The 15,698-nt window shown below is 29.4% G+C and overlaps 1 protein-coding gene and 1 long non-coding RNA gene across 6 annotated transcripts; one reads left to right on the top strand and one right to left on the bottom strand.

The window, feature by feature from the left end:
• Positions 1-2,760: 2,760 nt before the first annotated feature.
• Positions 2,761-6,789, bottom strand: LOC105436066. 2 transcript variants are annotated; one of them, XR_969979.2, is made up of 6 exons: positions 6,720-6,789; positions 5,971-6,039; positions 5,135-5,246; positions 4,887-4,954; positions 4,674-4,743; positions 2,761-3,562 (listed from the first exon to the last, which is right to left on the bottom strand). It is a non-coding gene; the product is annotated as an uncharacterized LOC105436066 (long non-coding RNA). The 2 variants fall into 2 exon arrangements; XR_004218051.1 differs by having other exon boundaries at positions 4,674-4,731.
• Positions 6,790-10,701: 3,912 nt separating this feature from the next.
• Positions 10,702-15,519, top strand: LOC101214737 (hypothetical protein). Of its 4 annotated transcripts, none has more exons than XM_011660340.2 (8): positions 10,703-10,967; positions 11,624-11,695; positions 11,787-11,820; positions 12,022-13,708; positions 13,966-14,050; positions 14,228-14,425; positions 14,823-14,949; positions 15,041-15,519. In XM_011660340.2, the coding sequence occupies exons 1-6, from the start codon at positions 10,888-10,890 to the stop codon at positions 14,262-14,264; spliced, it is 1,995 nt and encodes a 664-aa protein (XP_011658642.1). In that variant the 5' UTR covers positions 10,703-10,887; the 3' UTR covers positions 14,265-14,425; positions 14,823-14,949; positions 15,041-15,519. The 4 variants fall into 4 exon arrangements, with proteins under 4 accessions (XP_031744922.1, XP_011658642.1, XP_004144955.1 ...); XM_004144907.3 differs by having other exon boundaries at positions 10,707-10,967; positions 13,963-14,050; XM_031889061.1 differs by having other exon boundaries at positions 10,707-10,967; positions 13,963-14,050; positions 14,792-14,949.
• Positions 15,520-15,698: the final 179 nt, after the last annotated feature.

Raw genomic sequence — 15,698 nt, 5'->3', positions numbered from 1 at the left:
CTTTTGTTAATACTGTGTCTTTAAGATTGCTTCTTTTTTGCAATCTTTTTCACTAAGTTAAGACTCTTAAGTTTAATATTATTATTATTACTACTACTTTAACATTAGGTAAATGGCTGACAGGTTCACGCTCATGTGGTAAATTTAAGCAAGCTTATCTTAAATAAAAATGAAATTTTGAATTTGATTTGCAATCTCGGTTGAGTTCGATAACATTTCATAACTCAACTTTCACTTTTGTATTTGAAAAAAAAAAAAATCTCTTTGCAAATCTTTAAAATTGTTTTTTTTCATACATATATTTTGATTTAGATGTTTGACTTACAAGTTAAGTGTGTTTAATTGTATTTAGTTGGGGATTAAGTTGTATTGTATTGGTGCAGTGAACTTACCTTTGGTATTATATATACTTTTATGGAATATATATATATATTTTTTCAATGAGATCTTTGTAAAAATAACAAAAAAAATTATGATAATAGGATCAATATCATTACATATTTTAAATTGTAAAAGTAGAAAATTTAAAAGTCGATAACTCTATATTTACCTTTTGATAGCTCTTTTTGCCATATTCGCAATATGCAAAAAATAGGTATTATGAACGGTTTTTTTCTAAATGTTTTTGTCATTTGATGCAATTTTTCTTTTGCAACAATCGATTTTTGGAATGGTAGTATTTTTATCTATTGATTAATGGTTGGGTTGACAAACCTAATTTTATATCACCCATCTCCACAATTGTTGTGCTTACTCTAGGTTTTCGAAACATACTTTTAGGACAGTTTTGTTAGGATGATCAACGATTTACCATTACAAATCTTATATAATTGGGTCGTTTACATGAAAACGATAAATAAGCATGAGTGCCTAATAAAAAGTTTGCAAAATAAATAAATGGCTAAATTATAAAGTAAATGTTCTTCAATTTTATAACTGTCATAAATATTTTAAAGTTTCAAAAGTTTAAAATATACTCTTAAATTTTCAAAAAAAATATTATTGTCGTTAATGTTGAATGGAAAATGTTGAAGTGTCGTTTAAAGAATACCTTTGAAGTTTCAAAAGTTTTCAAAACAATACATTTTAACTTAAAAAAAAGTTCAAAATGAGCATAAACCGTTAATTTCTCATGACAAGTTAATGTAGAAATTTAAAAAAAGGTAAAAAATCTAATCCTATACAAGCATATGGTATTCAATTAATTTGAAGTTTCGAAAAGATTCAATTTAAAACAATTATATATATCGTTTTTTTCGTAATACTCTCATTTTTTTTTAATTTTTAATGTTTAATTTATACCAAACTCAGCGAACAAAATAAAACTAAAAATTTAAGTTAAAACAAAAAATCACAAGAAATTTCACTCTAAACTTCACAATCCAAATCTCTCTTTAAAACATACCAAAACAATAAATAGTGAAACAAAGAATGGTATTTTTAACTATTAACACATAGTACAATTTCTTTTCCATTCATTAAAGAGCCATTAAATTAAAACTTCTTACTTTGAGGTCATAGTAGATCTATCTTCTTGTTGTCATCAACTTTGTATATGTCTACTTCGAGCTCCGTTCAATTTAGAAATTAAGTATCTTTATATGCTTTTTAGTACAATAATTATATGAGGTATTAAACCTCAAACTCCGAAAGAGTAAGTACAAGTCAATAAACTTGCTTTGCTAATTAGTATATGTTCGAATAACACAAGTTTATATTTTTCCGAACTTAAAAGAGAAAAAATTATAAGTAAACTTTTGTGTCTTAAGAGTCAAAAGTTTGATGCATAAATTTCTTGGAGTTTGTATCTACTTATTGTTGCTTAACATTGGAAGCTTTAAAACATTACTAAGGTTTCTCAACTCTAACTTTGTGTCCAAAAAATTCTTTAAAGAAAAATATTTAGGTGTTTTCCACTAAATTGTCCAATCAAATTTTGATGTGCGACAAATTCTTCTTGTTTATTTTAATTCGAGAGTCCCATATGATTGATGTTACAAAAATACTTTGAAAAAATGGTTGGATTTGTTCGAAATCCTCTTCCCAAATTATCACATTATTCGATGGTTTCTCATTTCTTCCCATAAGCTATGCTTCTAAAAAATGCAATGTTATCTTCCTCTCTCGTTTGGTATGTGATTTCAAACCCCTCTTTTCCACAAGTATATGATATACAACGTTGGCACATGAAAGAAGTTCAAAACAATGAAAACGGGAAACAAATGAAACATTCATCTTTAAACAACCAATGTTAAAGGACCAAAGATAAGAACAATTAAGAACTAAGTAATATGATTGGATTGATAATAATATGTTTTTGTAAGTAACTTTGTTCTTTGTTTTTCAAAAAAAAAAGGAAGAAAAAAGAAATAAAAACATAAATTTGTTTAATAATCATTTCAGATCTTTTTCTTTATATTTTTCCGTGCCCAATATTCTCTTATTTTATGAAAAAACATGCATATATATAATGCATTAAATACATAAAGTTTTGATGCAAGACCAATAAGTATGATATAATCGTTTTTAATATGCTAAAAATTTTATCTATAATATTATTTTTCTCAAATCCAACTTAACTATATTATTATGTAAATGTGAACCTAAACTAATGGCTTAGTAAAACAAAATTTATTTTTTGTAAAATTTTAAAAAATACTCGAAAATATAATTTCAATATCAAAATAAGATATAAATATATTAATTTAGCACAATTACTATGAAAAAAAAAGGAATTAAATAGTCATCAGGAATAATGCCTTTCTACCAAAAATTCAACCTCAATTATTGAATTTTAAAAACAAAAACAAAAATTGTTAATTTAGAAACATTTATTTCTCAAATAGACTATCCTTCCTTTCCTCTCCTCTTGATCCTCACATCCCTAATAACATTATCAACATCTTCTGCAGCTCTCAAATCTTTCATATCAACCAAACAATCATATGCTTTGCACCATTATTGTTCCACATAAAATTATCAAACTTTTTATGCAACTGTCCAAGAGAGTTTGATGAAGAATAATCACTCGCTTATGCAACCTACCTACATTGCTCTCGTTCCGAACACTAATCACTACAACCTCCTTTTTGACTGTGAGTTGGCGTTGGCGTTGGCGTTGGCGTTTCTCATCGAGGCCACCCATGAAAAAATACCAGTTTCATTTTCATTTCCATCACTAGTAGGAAGAACACCCTCCACTTTACATGCTTGTTGCCGTCTCTCATTGTTGTCTTCAGAGGTCGTTGTTTGTTGTTGGATTTTTTCAAGACTTAAGAATATCAAAGGTTTTTTAAATTTAACTTCCCGGACCAGAAATTGAACATCAGTCATCCATTATATACATCGGAGGAGAATCAAGGTCCAACTTATATTTCACCCATATTATAATGTTGAACTCTGAGGAACTAACTTTTGTAAGTTCATATTCATGCGATCTCTCAATTCATTATAGTTTATTGTGATCGGCACTAAGATACCTTTCAATTGACCTCCAGTATAGCATTGTTTGTTGTCGTTCCATGAACCACCATATCGAATGTATAGAGGCTTCATGTAAAGCCTAAAAGAAAAACACCAATCATAATTTGTTATCTGCTCAGCACAAAGACAACAATAGAGTTGGGGTGGACAATCACACACAATTATGAGGAAGAGAGCGAGGAAGAATGAGAGGGACAATCAAAATTTAGAGAAAGAGAATGAAAAAGAGAGACGAGTTCTACCAATACCATCCGTGGCAAAAAATTTCTACGGAGGTAGGGCGAAGATTCCCCCACAAGGAATTCAAGGGGATCAAATTTCCCAAGAAAAAAATCCCCATTTGTTTTTTATTTAAGTAATTTAATTTTTAACAAATTCTTAATACTTTCAACATTTTACAAACTAAATAAGTCATTTTCCAATACATTTCTTTTATTCAAATAAAATAAAATTATGGAAAGTAAAATTTTACTTAGTATTGGTGAGTGCATATAAAAAATAGGTGATTTGAGGTAAAGTTCAATTCATGGAAGTCGGGTACACACTTCACCTAAATAATAGTTTTGCAACAACCTATTTTTTAAATATGTTTTAAATTTTACATTACTTTTAAAAAAGATATCTTTTTTATTCAAAAAAACTAAATAAGATGGGTGAGGATAGAGAATATAATCCCCTTCCCCGTGTAGTCAATGATTTCCCCTTTCCCGTGTACATTATTGTTGGAGTCTATAAAATTGGATGGATTTGAATCTAGAACATCCTAAATCATCAATTGACCAAAATTTAAAAGGTCTAAAGATAAATTTAATATAATATCTAACACTCCCCTCATCTATGAGTTTTAAATCGGTGGTGAAGAAGTAAATTTAATACTAGAAAAAATGAGGGAGGCTCAATATAATATCTAACACTCCCCTCATCTATGAGTTTTAAATCGGTGGTGAAGAAGTAAATTTAATACTAGAAAAAATGAGGGAGGCTCGTGAAGGAGAAAGGGCAAACGAGACAAAAAATCGAATTTTCACCCATTCAAATCCCCAATTCCATCAACTCAAACTTAATCCAAATTAAGTAACCACGATAAAATTCAAGACTAAGCTTCATTTGACGAAACTTAACTATATCTGAAAATGTGAGCCATTACAATGACCATTACAATGATGCAAGAAGAAGGTGAGAAATCATACATGAAATCGCGATATTTTTGTCGGTCAAATCGAGACAAAGAATCCCCAGTCACAGTTCCTGGTTTTCCACCTTCAATTGTTATTACAATATTCAAAATAGTGAAATCAAAAGCTCTAGTCAGTAGTCATTCACCAATAAGCTTAAAAAATGTTACGTTAGTGCAATTTCGATCATGTACTACATCGTGCAACAACTGTCTGTTGATGACTTACCAAAATCCAGAGGCTTATAATAGTGAGGATGGGAAAAACTTCAGAGATATTTTCCTTAGGTAATCTGACTGAAATCAGGAAAGAAAAAGAAATGAAAGAACAACCCGACAAAAAAGGAGAGAGAAAAAATACATCACCAAATGATATTAGAATCTTATTTTTATAAGCATATGGGCTAAACATAAATGAGAATATGTTTATTCGTACAATTCTTGATTTAAACTATAAAGAAAGTGAGCAAGACATACCATACTGGTAACCTTAGCAAAAATCTTAGCCTCAAAACTTTCACAATTTTTTCGTAGCTCCTTTGATCCCTCTTCATGATAAACAGGCTGCTGCATCTTCATATTCTCCATTCTAACACAAAAATTGTAAACATCATGGCCACATAGTTTATTAAATAGAAATGCATGAGAAGCTATTCGTGAAAGGAAAGCTACAACTGTCATTCAAGTCCATGATTCAAAACATTTGATACACTGAAAGAATTTACTTTAAAACGGTCTAGAAAAATGGTGGTCACCTTAATGGCCACGAGGTCATGGGTTCATTTCATATCACCAATTACTTATGAATTAATTCATAAGGGTTTCTTTAACATCCCAAATGTACAGAAAAATTGAAGATTCATGCTACTACAAAAATAGCTTATGCTTCTTGTTTCTAAAGAAGGGGATAATACATGAAGAAACAACTAGAAAACCAATGGGATTAATTTTCAAAATTTTCATTCAGGAAACATAACGCACAAAATCTATGTAGTTGTTGGAAGAAAAATGGTAGCAGATTTATTTCATATGGGTAACTCAAAAAATTGGATTCTAATTTAAACTGTTATTTATAAACTATAAAACTATTAATTGTAGTTATTCACTACATAATACATATACATATAGCAAAATTTCAAAGAAATCCAAAATTTTGCTATTATAAATATTTATTTTAAGTTCTCCCCCTTGAGTAAATATTACAATAACCAAGAACATCAAAAACTCTATTCATATATAAATTGACTTTAAAAATGTGATTGGAATTTTCATCATATACAACATCGTAGAAGAATTGTCTGTTGATGACTTACCATAATCCATAAGATCATCGACTGAAATTTTCGTTTCATCTTCTGAGATATTTGTGTAAGGTAATCTGACTGAAATTAAAGTGAGTACTCAAGAGATTGCTAAAACAACCATGTGTGTTTAAGTGTAAGAACACATAACCTGATAATGTGTAACTCCCACATGTACAAGTCACTATTTATAAATATTAAAGAGACTCTTTCTTATATAATAGATAGTGCATTATTTCTTTGAAAGAATGAAAGAATATAGATGGACACACAAAAACAAAATGAACAAAATATCAAAAAATTTACTACGTACGCTAATAGATTACATCGACAACTCAATGTTCGATTTCACATGCATTTTTAAAAGCATTTTCTCAGTGATAAGTACTGTTAAAATCAAATTCAAACATAGTCCTAACTGATAGAGCACAATGCAAGAAAATGGCAAGAAATCATACATTTCGTCAACAAAATCGTTGTCAATATTCAGAATGCAATTGAGAGAAGTTGAATTCCCGGCCTCGATTCCAGTTTTTTCAACTTCATTAGGTTTAAAATTATTTGTGTTCATACAAAAGTTGGGGGTTTTTTTTTCAAGAATAACAAAAAATACAAACTATTTACAGTCATTTTGCCATTTTTTTACCACTACTCTACTTCAACAGTTTCCAAAAAAGAACAGTAGAGAAGAAGAACGTATGAAAACTCCAATAACAAATGAGATTAATACAGGAAAAGAGAAGCTCAATTAGGAGAAGTACCTGATACAGTTGGGGAAATGAAAGAGAATTCAGAGTGAAGATGATAATGGGAAATTGGAATACATCAACATGTATTCATTTATTTATATTTATTTATCGCCACTAAAGTCTCCATTTTATTTCGCCGAATTTAGTGCGTAGATCGGATCAAGTTGTTGGTTGAGATTTTTTTCTAATTTGTTATTTTTTAAAATAAATAAATAATTAATTATTATCAAATTAATTCTCAACTTTGATAATTAATATTGGACGGTTTTAAGTTAAATTAAATGTCCATAAAAACGGAGTAAAATTTGAGTTGTGAACGTTTTTCAATTGGTAATCCTAACTTATTTAATAATTTATTTGGTAAACCAACTTATTTGGTATTTTCTTTCACTATCTCAAATTTTACATTTTTTGTTCATTTATTTTTTCACATTTATTTCAAATTTAAATTGGTTTTAGTTTTTGTAAGAATTGTTCTTTAAAAAAAAAAAATGGTTTTGTAAAAATTTAGATTAAATTTGTAATTTGAAATGGACATTTTTAAATATGGTAAATAAATTGAAACTAAATTTTCTTGATTTTTTTATATATATATTTTGTAATTAGTTTTAACTTTTTAATATTTAGGACCATTTCTCTAGTTTAAAATATGTATATTTTTATATAATTATATTATAATAATTTATAAATTATACATGAAAATAAAAATAATTGAAATAAAGTTTTTTTAAAAAAATTATAACCCACTTTTGTTGATATAACTAAATTACATCAATTTTATATTTATTATTAAACATGGGAACTAATCTTTTTCAATTAATTTTTACCAAACAATATTTTACTTCTTTCCACTAATTCCATTTTAACTCACATGATGTATTGAATTACAAAACCAATTGTGCAAAAGAGAAAGTTAAATTTTAGTTTGTACGGTGTGATAAAACCTCTAGATATGTTTATAGAATTCTCATAAATGGTGAGTTGTTTGTAATCTATAGCATATACTATATATAATCTATATAATTGGAAATCCATAGATATGTTAACTTTTTAAATTCATTTGGTAATCCAATCAATTTTTGTTTTTTTTTTTCTTTTGTCGTAATAATAATTTTTTTATTCAATTAACAATGTGCATGGGTAGTTTCGAGTGTTATTATTATTTATTTTTTTACTAACTTTAACTTCTCCTAATTATTATTATTACTATCTTTATTTGTTTAATATATATTTTAATAACATATTTTTGATAATATATGAGTTTTTAAAAAAAAAGATTGAAATTTGAGAAAAAAATATTAGGATAACCTTGATGGAGAAATAATTAAATTAAATTATAAAAAAATAAAAAATTGAATGTTGAGATATTTAAATCTATACAAAAAGTAAAAATAAAAAATATATTTTTAAAATTTGAATGTTTAATGTGTGAGACCCATGTATAATATATATAAATAATAAGAAAATAAGAAAATGTGAGGTACATTAAAATATATATATAAATAAAGTAAAAGATAAAAAATATGGGGTCTAGTACACGAAACTCATATATTTTATCAATAGTTATGTATTCACCCTATCTTTTACTTATGTTTCAAAATTTACCTTATTTTTAAAAATTATTCTTAAAATTAATATATTTTTTATTTTAATTTATATATATATATTAAATATTTCAACACCTCAATATTAAATATTCAATTTTTCTTATTAAAATTACATATTTTTCTTTTAATTTTCAAATTTTTTAAAAGCATGTATATTAACAAATATATTAAATAAATTAAAATGGTAATAATAATTGATAAAATTGAATAAAAAAATCAATGTTTATGAAAGAAAGAAAAAACAAGAGTAGTGAAATAATTTAAAACCAATCCCTTAATATAAAATTAAATTTAGAAAACCTGATCTAATCAAATTAGGAAACACGAGAAATTTATTATTGTATATGTTAAACAAAAAAACTGCACAAATAAAATTCAATAAAACTAAAATCAAATTAGATATGGTGTGAATTTGTGTAAAATAAATAAATGTGTTTTCGTTAAATAATATAAATAAATAGAATGGGACATTGTCTAATATAAATTGATTTTCTTTTTCTCTCTAAAATGGTAGGTTTTATCTTCAATTTTTTATAAAAGTTTTTTCTAAAACAAAAATGGATTATTATAAGATTTTATATTATTACAAAAAAATTTACTTTTTCCGTTAATATACTTGTTTTTTTAAATATTGAAAATTAAAAAAATACGTATAATTTTGACTAAGAAACAAGTAAGTAAATAAATAAATAAAGCAAAAAAATAAATTAGAATTGAAAAGATATTAATTTAAATAAGTAAAGATAATTATACAATTAAAATATTTAATATATATATATATATAAAAGAAAAAGTGTAGGGTAAACTAATATATAAATAATAAAAAAATAAAGCATACCACTCACAATTAATATATGTATAAGTAATAAAAAATAAGAGGTGGGTCAAAAAATACCCTATTTTTTAGAGTAATTTTAATTAAACTCCATTTTTAGAGTAGTTTCTCAAATACTATATTTTAGAAAAAAGTTGTTTAATTCAAACATATAATTTACCTTATTTTTCTTTACAAATATGAGATAAATACATCAATTTCTAAAAAAAACTAATATATTTGAAGAAACATTTTTTATTAAAAAAAATTATGATACATGTAAATCTAAAATATATATATATATATAACTCATTAAATCCACGAAAAAGCATAAAAATATTAAATTACTGACCAGGTTACAAATACTGAACAATGAAAACAAATAACATCAAAATAACAGAAGAAAGGCAACTTGTTGAGAGAAGAGAAAAAATATTATAGGAAGAAATACAAAGATAAAATTTATTTGTTATATTGTGGAAGATATTGAAAAGAGTTATATTAAGTCAAACAAAGTACTATGTACATATCCAAGAACAATTAGTATGTACAAGTATCAATTTTTTATACGGATTTTTTTGACATACACAATAAAACTTGAAATAACTAAACATAATATCTACATTTTAGTAACAATAGTAAAATCAATGGCATATCCATAAATTTTATATATGATATACCATACACTATAAATAAACACACTAAAAAATGTTAAAAAAATTTATCGATGTTTCATTGATGTTCCAATAACATTCACTAATAAATAAAAACCGATAATTTACACATGATTTTTTTTGTAATGCAAATATATAGATTTAAAAATTGCATAAAAAAGAGAAACAAAAAAGATAAAATAATACATTTTTGGATCAGTTGCTTTTTTTCTTCTCCTAAATATTTGTTAGATAACAAATGAAGATTATTTCGCAAAAATAATTAAGCAATGATTAAACTTAGAATCTCGTGGTTTTGCGGCCGGAGACACAACCACCACAATTGAACTATATTATAATTTGACAACCACCACAATTGAACTACATTGTAACTTGACACTTCAAAATTAATATTAAAATAAAATTAGGACATGTTAATAAATCCGCTCGAGATAACCATAATAAGAAATTTATTTTATGTTACTATCATGGGTCAGTTTGACATTTCGGTTTTTCGATAGCGATTGAATTTCTCCTTGTCTCCAACCACCATATTCGATTTTGATTGATTTTTTTGGTCTATTGAGTGCAATCTTCTTGAATTTCAATCAATGCGGATCGAGAAAATTATTAACATAGGGCTTCGAGTTGTAACTAGAGGAAAAATAAAAATATGAAAAAAATACTACATAAATAAGATTTGAACTCTGATTGAAATGTGGGCAAACATTAAACATTAATTGGTTTTATTTATACATATTATATAAAGACAATAATAAAGTTGAGGGGAACTCGAGCCCTCCCCGCTTATACTAAATTCGCGGGTGATTTCAATAACAATCGGCCATTCTTTTTATTTTTTCATGGTTTTCCCTCCATCTTTTTTCATTTCCCGGTTCGGTTATCTAATTTATCAACCGAAGCGGCCATAACCCGAAGTCAAATATTTTTCCTTTTTCCCCTTTCCTTTCCAGATTTATCACGTCAACCTTCTTCTCTCTATGCCGCTCGCCAAACCCTTATTCTCTCTATGCCGCTCGCCAAACCCTTATTCTCCATTACTGTTTAAATAAAACCCTAGTGTACACTGGAACATTAGCAATCCGATGGAGTTTTGTCAGACCGATTCTCAAGCACTTCTGGTACAAATTCGGCGTCATGAGGCCCTTTTGAAATCTAAAAGAAGGTATATGTTTGTCCGTAATCGGTTTATGAATCTGTTTGCTTGCACTTTAATGACGTGAAAAATAGATTTTGAATTATTGATATTGGATTTTCGACTACCAATTTAGCTCTTTCAGAGAATTCAGCGCAGTGCTCAGGTGGGATTTGTTTATTTTAGTCATTTGGATGCTCATGTTGCAGTTTCCGATTTTCTGGAAACAATTTCTATAAATTTAGAGTATGTGATTGGTAAATAGCATTTGGATGGTTCTGACATGATTTTGGATGAATGACAATCATGGAACGATGTCTAATTTCCTTTTTTTAATTTGTAGCTGGTGGTGGTGTTTCAGAATTTTAGAAGGAAGATTTAAATTATTGATGTTGAACTTTTGACAACCAATTTCATGGTTTGAAAGAATTGAACCTAGTTAATCGAATTTTTCATATGAATGTAGTGTTCCGATGGTATTTGTTTAGTTTAGTTTTTTGGATTATGATAGTGCAATTTCCAATCTTCTGGAATTGGATTCTATAAATTTAGTGGAATGTTCTTTTATTATCGTTTTAATAATTTGTTGCTGGAGAGGGTGTCTTAGAATTCTAGTATTTGAGAACTCATGGGAGGGTTTGTACGTAGGCTGGTTTGTTAGAACTGACTTTGTCGAATGTATGCAGATGGCTGCTGGGGCTTCCTACATCTGAGTCTAGACGAAAGTATCCTGATCATTCAGACTTTTTAAATAAACAGTAAGTGAAAATTTGTTTGACCAATTGTTTAAATTAAAACTAGTACATTGGTTTCCTTGCTTTAATAAATGGTTTGTTGTTGTCTTCTTAGAAACCTGCCTGAATCGTTGCTGAGAGAAGATGATGTAAGTAGATTTTCCACCTTTTTCTTCCCTCAATTACTTTATTTCATTGTACAAAGGCAGTAATGGAAACTAACTCTGAATCCTTGTCTACTTCGCTTGGCTTCAGTCCCAAGTTTACAATATTATTTATGTAACAATCCATCTTTTGAAAACGCTAACCTTACTTTCTGTGTTTTGTCATTTTCAATCTCTGTTTTTCAGATTTTTTACGAGACTGTCAAAACAAGAGTTGAAGAAGCGTTTGGAGCGTTAGGTGTTGAAACAAGGCATCTTGGTATTCGTGCTGATCAAATATTTGACTCTTGCAAAATTGGAAAACTCATCTTGTCGTGTCTCAATGATCTGAGCACCAGGGGACTTTACCTTCTTGCTGTAGTACTTACAGAAAACTCTGCCCAATTGGAAAAGACTCGCTGTAAGCTGAAAAGGACCATCAGGGAATTTATTCCAAAAGTTCTGAGAAGTAAAAGTCAAGATTGCCGTCAATTGGAAATTGTTAAACAATTGGCTCAACTTCTCAATGACTCAAAAAATTTTCGAAGAAGACGCTCAACAACTTTGACATCAAGTTTGTTCTCTAACCATGATGCTGTATCACATGTACTGTATGGTTTAGGAGACCTGCCCACCCAAGTTCTCTTAGCTATGCATCGAAAGCTTGTAGGTGTTCGGTTTATGCCTCAGATGAAACGTAATAGGCATGGGCGGGGCCGTGATTGTCTGATTAATCTTCTTACAAAGATCAGTAAGAAGATGCTTTCATCGATTGGTGAAGGAGATGAATTGCAAGAATCACTTGCAAAAGCCATGGCGGTGGCTGATTTATCACTCAAACTAGTACCGGGTCGCCATAATTCGTCCATAATTGAGTTCTATCACTTCTCACCCCAAATGAAAAGCTTGCACAATGAAATAGTAAAAGCCATATGGTCTATTAGCAAGAGGGTTAACTTTCAGAAGCTCAAACAGGTGAAGTCTTTGTTGGATCCCAATGCAAAAGTGTCTCATAGGAGTCTAAGATCTTGTATTAAGAGGATGTTAATAGACTATCTTTTTGAATGTAGTGATATGGACACTGTGCCAAAGTCACTTTTGAAAGCTCTAGCTTTGATAAATGCAGATTCTCAAATTGCGACACATTCAGTTTTCTCACAAGATGAAATTGAAGAGGAAGTGGAATGTGTATTTAGTCTGAGTGCTCAGATGAAACAAGTAGTTTGGGATTTACTACCTAACTGTGACTTTGAACATGACTTTGCTGATGCATATATGGAAGAGTTAGAAGAAAGTGATAATGATCTTGATGATCACGATGAGGATAGCTGTGATGGACTGCCTCGAGAAGACAATGAATCCCGCTCTGTTTATGTTGAAGGTATGGGGGAGTCAATGCCAGCCAATTTGGATCATTCTTCAGTGGGGAATATATTGTCCCCAAGTTATAATGCAGATGTGGAGTCTTTTCAATATTCTACACCGATGCATTTCAAGAGGGAGGGATCTTTAGATTCTTCTTTTAGTTACCACCCTTCATTCATGGAATCCAAAGGTCAACATGATGCGTATAACCTGTCTTCTAACCAACAAGTGGAGAATAAAGACACACCAAATATTTTGTTGGGTAACAGCACTACTGGCGATACTGCCAAAACACCCTGTTCAAGTGCTTTCAACATGTGTTCCATGCATCAGATGGAGCAAAGTGAGCCAAGCACGTTTAAGAATCAGTACCTTGTGGTTCAAGAAGCTTGTGATGAAACTAGCATGATTGCTTATAATTTCATTGGCCGCTTGCTAGGAGAGTTTGCAAAGAATGAAGGCATAGAGTTAGATTGGTGTGCTAATTTATATCTAAATAGCAACTGTTCAATTGAAGAAGACCTTCCTGGTATGTGTTCTCAAATTACGTATGTCTTTGTCTGAGCTCTGATTTCAGTCTCTTTCCTACAATATTTATGGTATATTAAATAAACTTAACCTGTAAAAACCTTTAGAAGGTGACAATAGGTTGGACTTTGGATGCACTCGTTAGGTTGACCAATTAAAAAGGGGCATAACTAGAGTTGTTATAAATTGGTTCTCCTTGATAGGTATTATTTAAGTTAGTAGCTGAGTTTTGTTGATTTCATTTTGCATTGTCAGAAGTTGAACAGACTCATATTAGGGCGAAGGGAAGTGATTCAGTAATTATTCAAGTTTGTCAGGAGTTGATACCTTCTCTTTCTAAAAGGTATGATGAAGTAATGAATTTTGTTTTTGTAAGAAACACATGCTTGTTGACATGCCGCTCTATATTGTTTATGTTACTTTTGGCGTGATTTTAATGTCAGTGACCTATCATTAAATCTTTTGCATGAATCATAGACTAGGATCTGAAACGTATTTTTATGCATGTTCTTATTGACAGTGGAACAAAGAGACTTCAACAGTTGCTGGGGTTGTGATTCTCAAGGGATTTTGTTGGCCTGAGTTAGCAGGTGATTTTTCAGCACTCTGATGAGGGCGGGGTGAACAAAATTGAATCACCCAAATTCATCCCTGAGCGTAATGAAGCAGCTCCTATTGTGTTCAAGGAAGTCCAGATGAGGCATTTTGGCAAACCTATGTAAGTCAATGATACATACTTTTATGAATTTAAGAGCATTTGCCTTCTGTTTAAGTTTTATCATTACGTTTGTTTGACATCTTGCAGAAATAGGTAGTCATTCTCATTGGAATAAAATATATTTTTTAGAACATTCCTTTGCGCTCCAATTTGATTTTCGCGTTGTATGAATGCCATGTGCCGGGATTTTGTTTTTAAAATTGTTAGAATCATTTTTGTCATGTTTGAAAATCATCCTCAAACACGATTTTAATCTTTCAAAATTAATTTGTATGGTATAAAACTTATAAAACTAAACGTTAAATTGAATTTGAGTGTTTCAAGACATCCCAAGATTAAAAAAACTTGTGCTCTTTGAACGTATAGACCATGCTAATGCAATGGCTTTCTGGCGCAGCAAGACTGAGAGTACAATGGTTGGAGAAGAAAAGGTTGAACATCCTCTAGAAGAATTATTTCTTCTCTACCCTGAACTTAATCCAGATCTGGGTTTGCTCCAGATACACGGTTTCATTACTGAAACGGTGAGGTTAAGATATAACTTGAATGAACAATAATTAGGCTGAGGACATTTTAGTATCTTTTAACTGCAACTTCAACACTCTTTTTCTGCAGAACTTTCACTGGCCTTGGCATTTGATAGTTCTTTTTTTGAAAGTAGTAACACTTCCAATCGGTTTGGAATTCAATCTCCGACTGTCGATTTCCAACTTGGATGCAAGTTCTTGTGGTTGAGTTGATGATGGTGAAAGCTAGATAAAAATGAGGTTCAAAACCGCTAAAGTAAACAAGGGTTGAGGAAGGCAGTAAGAACCTCTTTTTAGAGAGCATGAGCACAGAAAATGGAGGGGGAGTCGTTTTTTTTTCTTCCCTTTCTTTGATTTTATGTAAGTTGAATGTTTATGATGGTTCCAATTGTAATTACTGTTTATTTCCATTAATTCACATATTTGATGTATTTATAGAAGTTCTATACGATGGAAACATCTCTCTCTTTCTCTCTCTCTTTTTGTAGTTGAGTTGCCATATGGAAAGGCTAATGAGGGGATTGGCTTCGATTTTAATCCAAAGTGGTCTATATTATGATTGGCGTCTATCAACGTTGGCCATCTATATTATTCATGTAATTTAATCAGAGGCAGGTGAAATAGGAATTAAGAATAACTGTTAAAGAAAATTATTGTACTATTCTTTAAAAGAATTATGGTAAGGTCCAATTTGAATTTCAAATATATATAAATCACGTCTCTAGAACGTGAGGAGCAAAAAGGTT

Source organism: Cucumis sativus, chromosome 7, assembly GCF_000004075.3.
Source record: "Cucumis sativus cultivar 9930 chromosome 7, Cucumber_9930_V3, whole genome shotgun sequence".
In the NCBI taxonomy this organism is placed as follows: domain Eukaryota; kingdom Viridiplantae; phylum Streptophyta; class Magnoliopsida; order Cucurbitales; family Cucurbitaceae; genus Cucumis; species Cucumis sativus.
The sequence above is the reverse complement of the archived record's forward strand: the minus strand, read 5'-3'. Positions and strand labels throughout refer to the sequence as shown.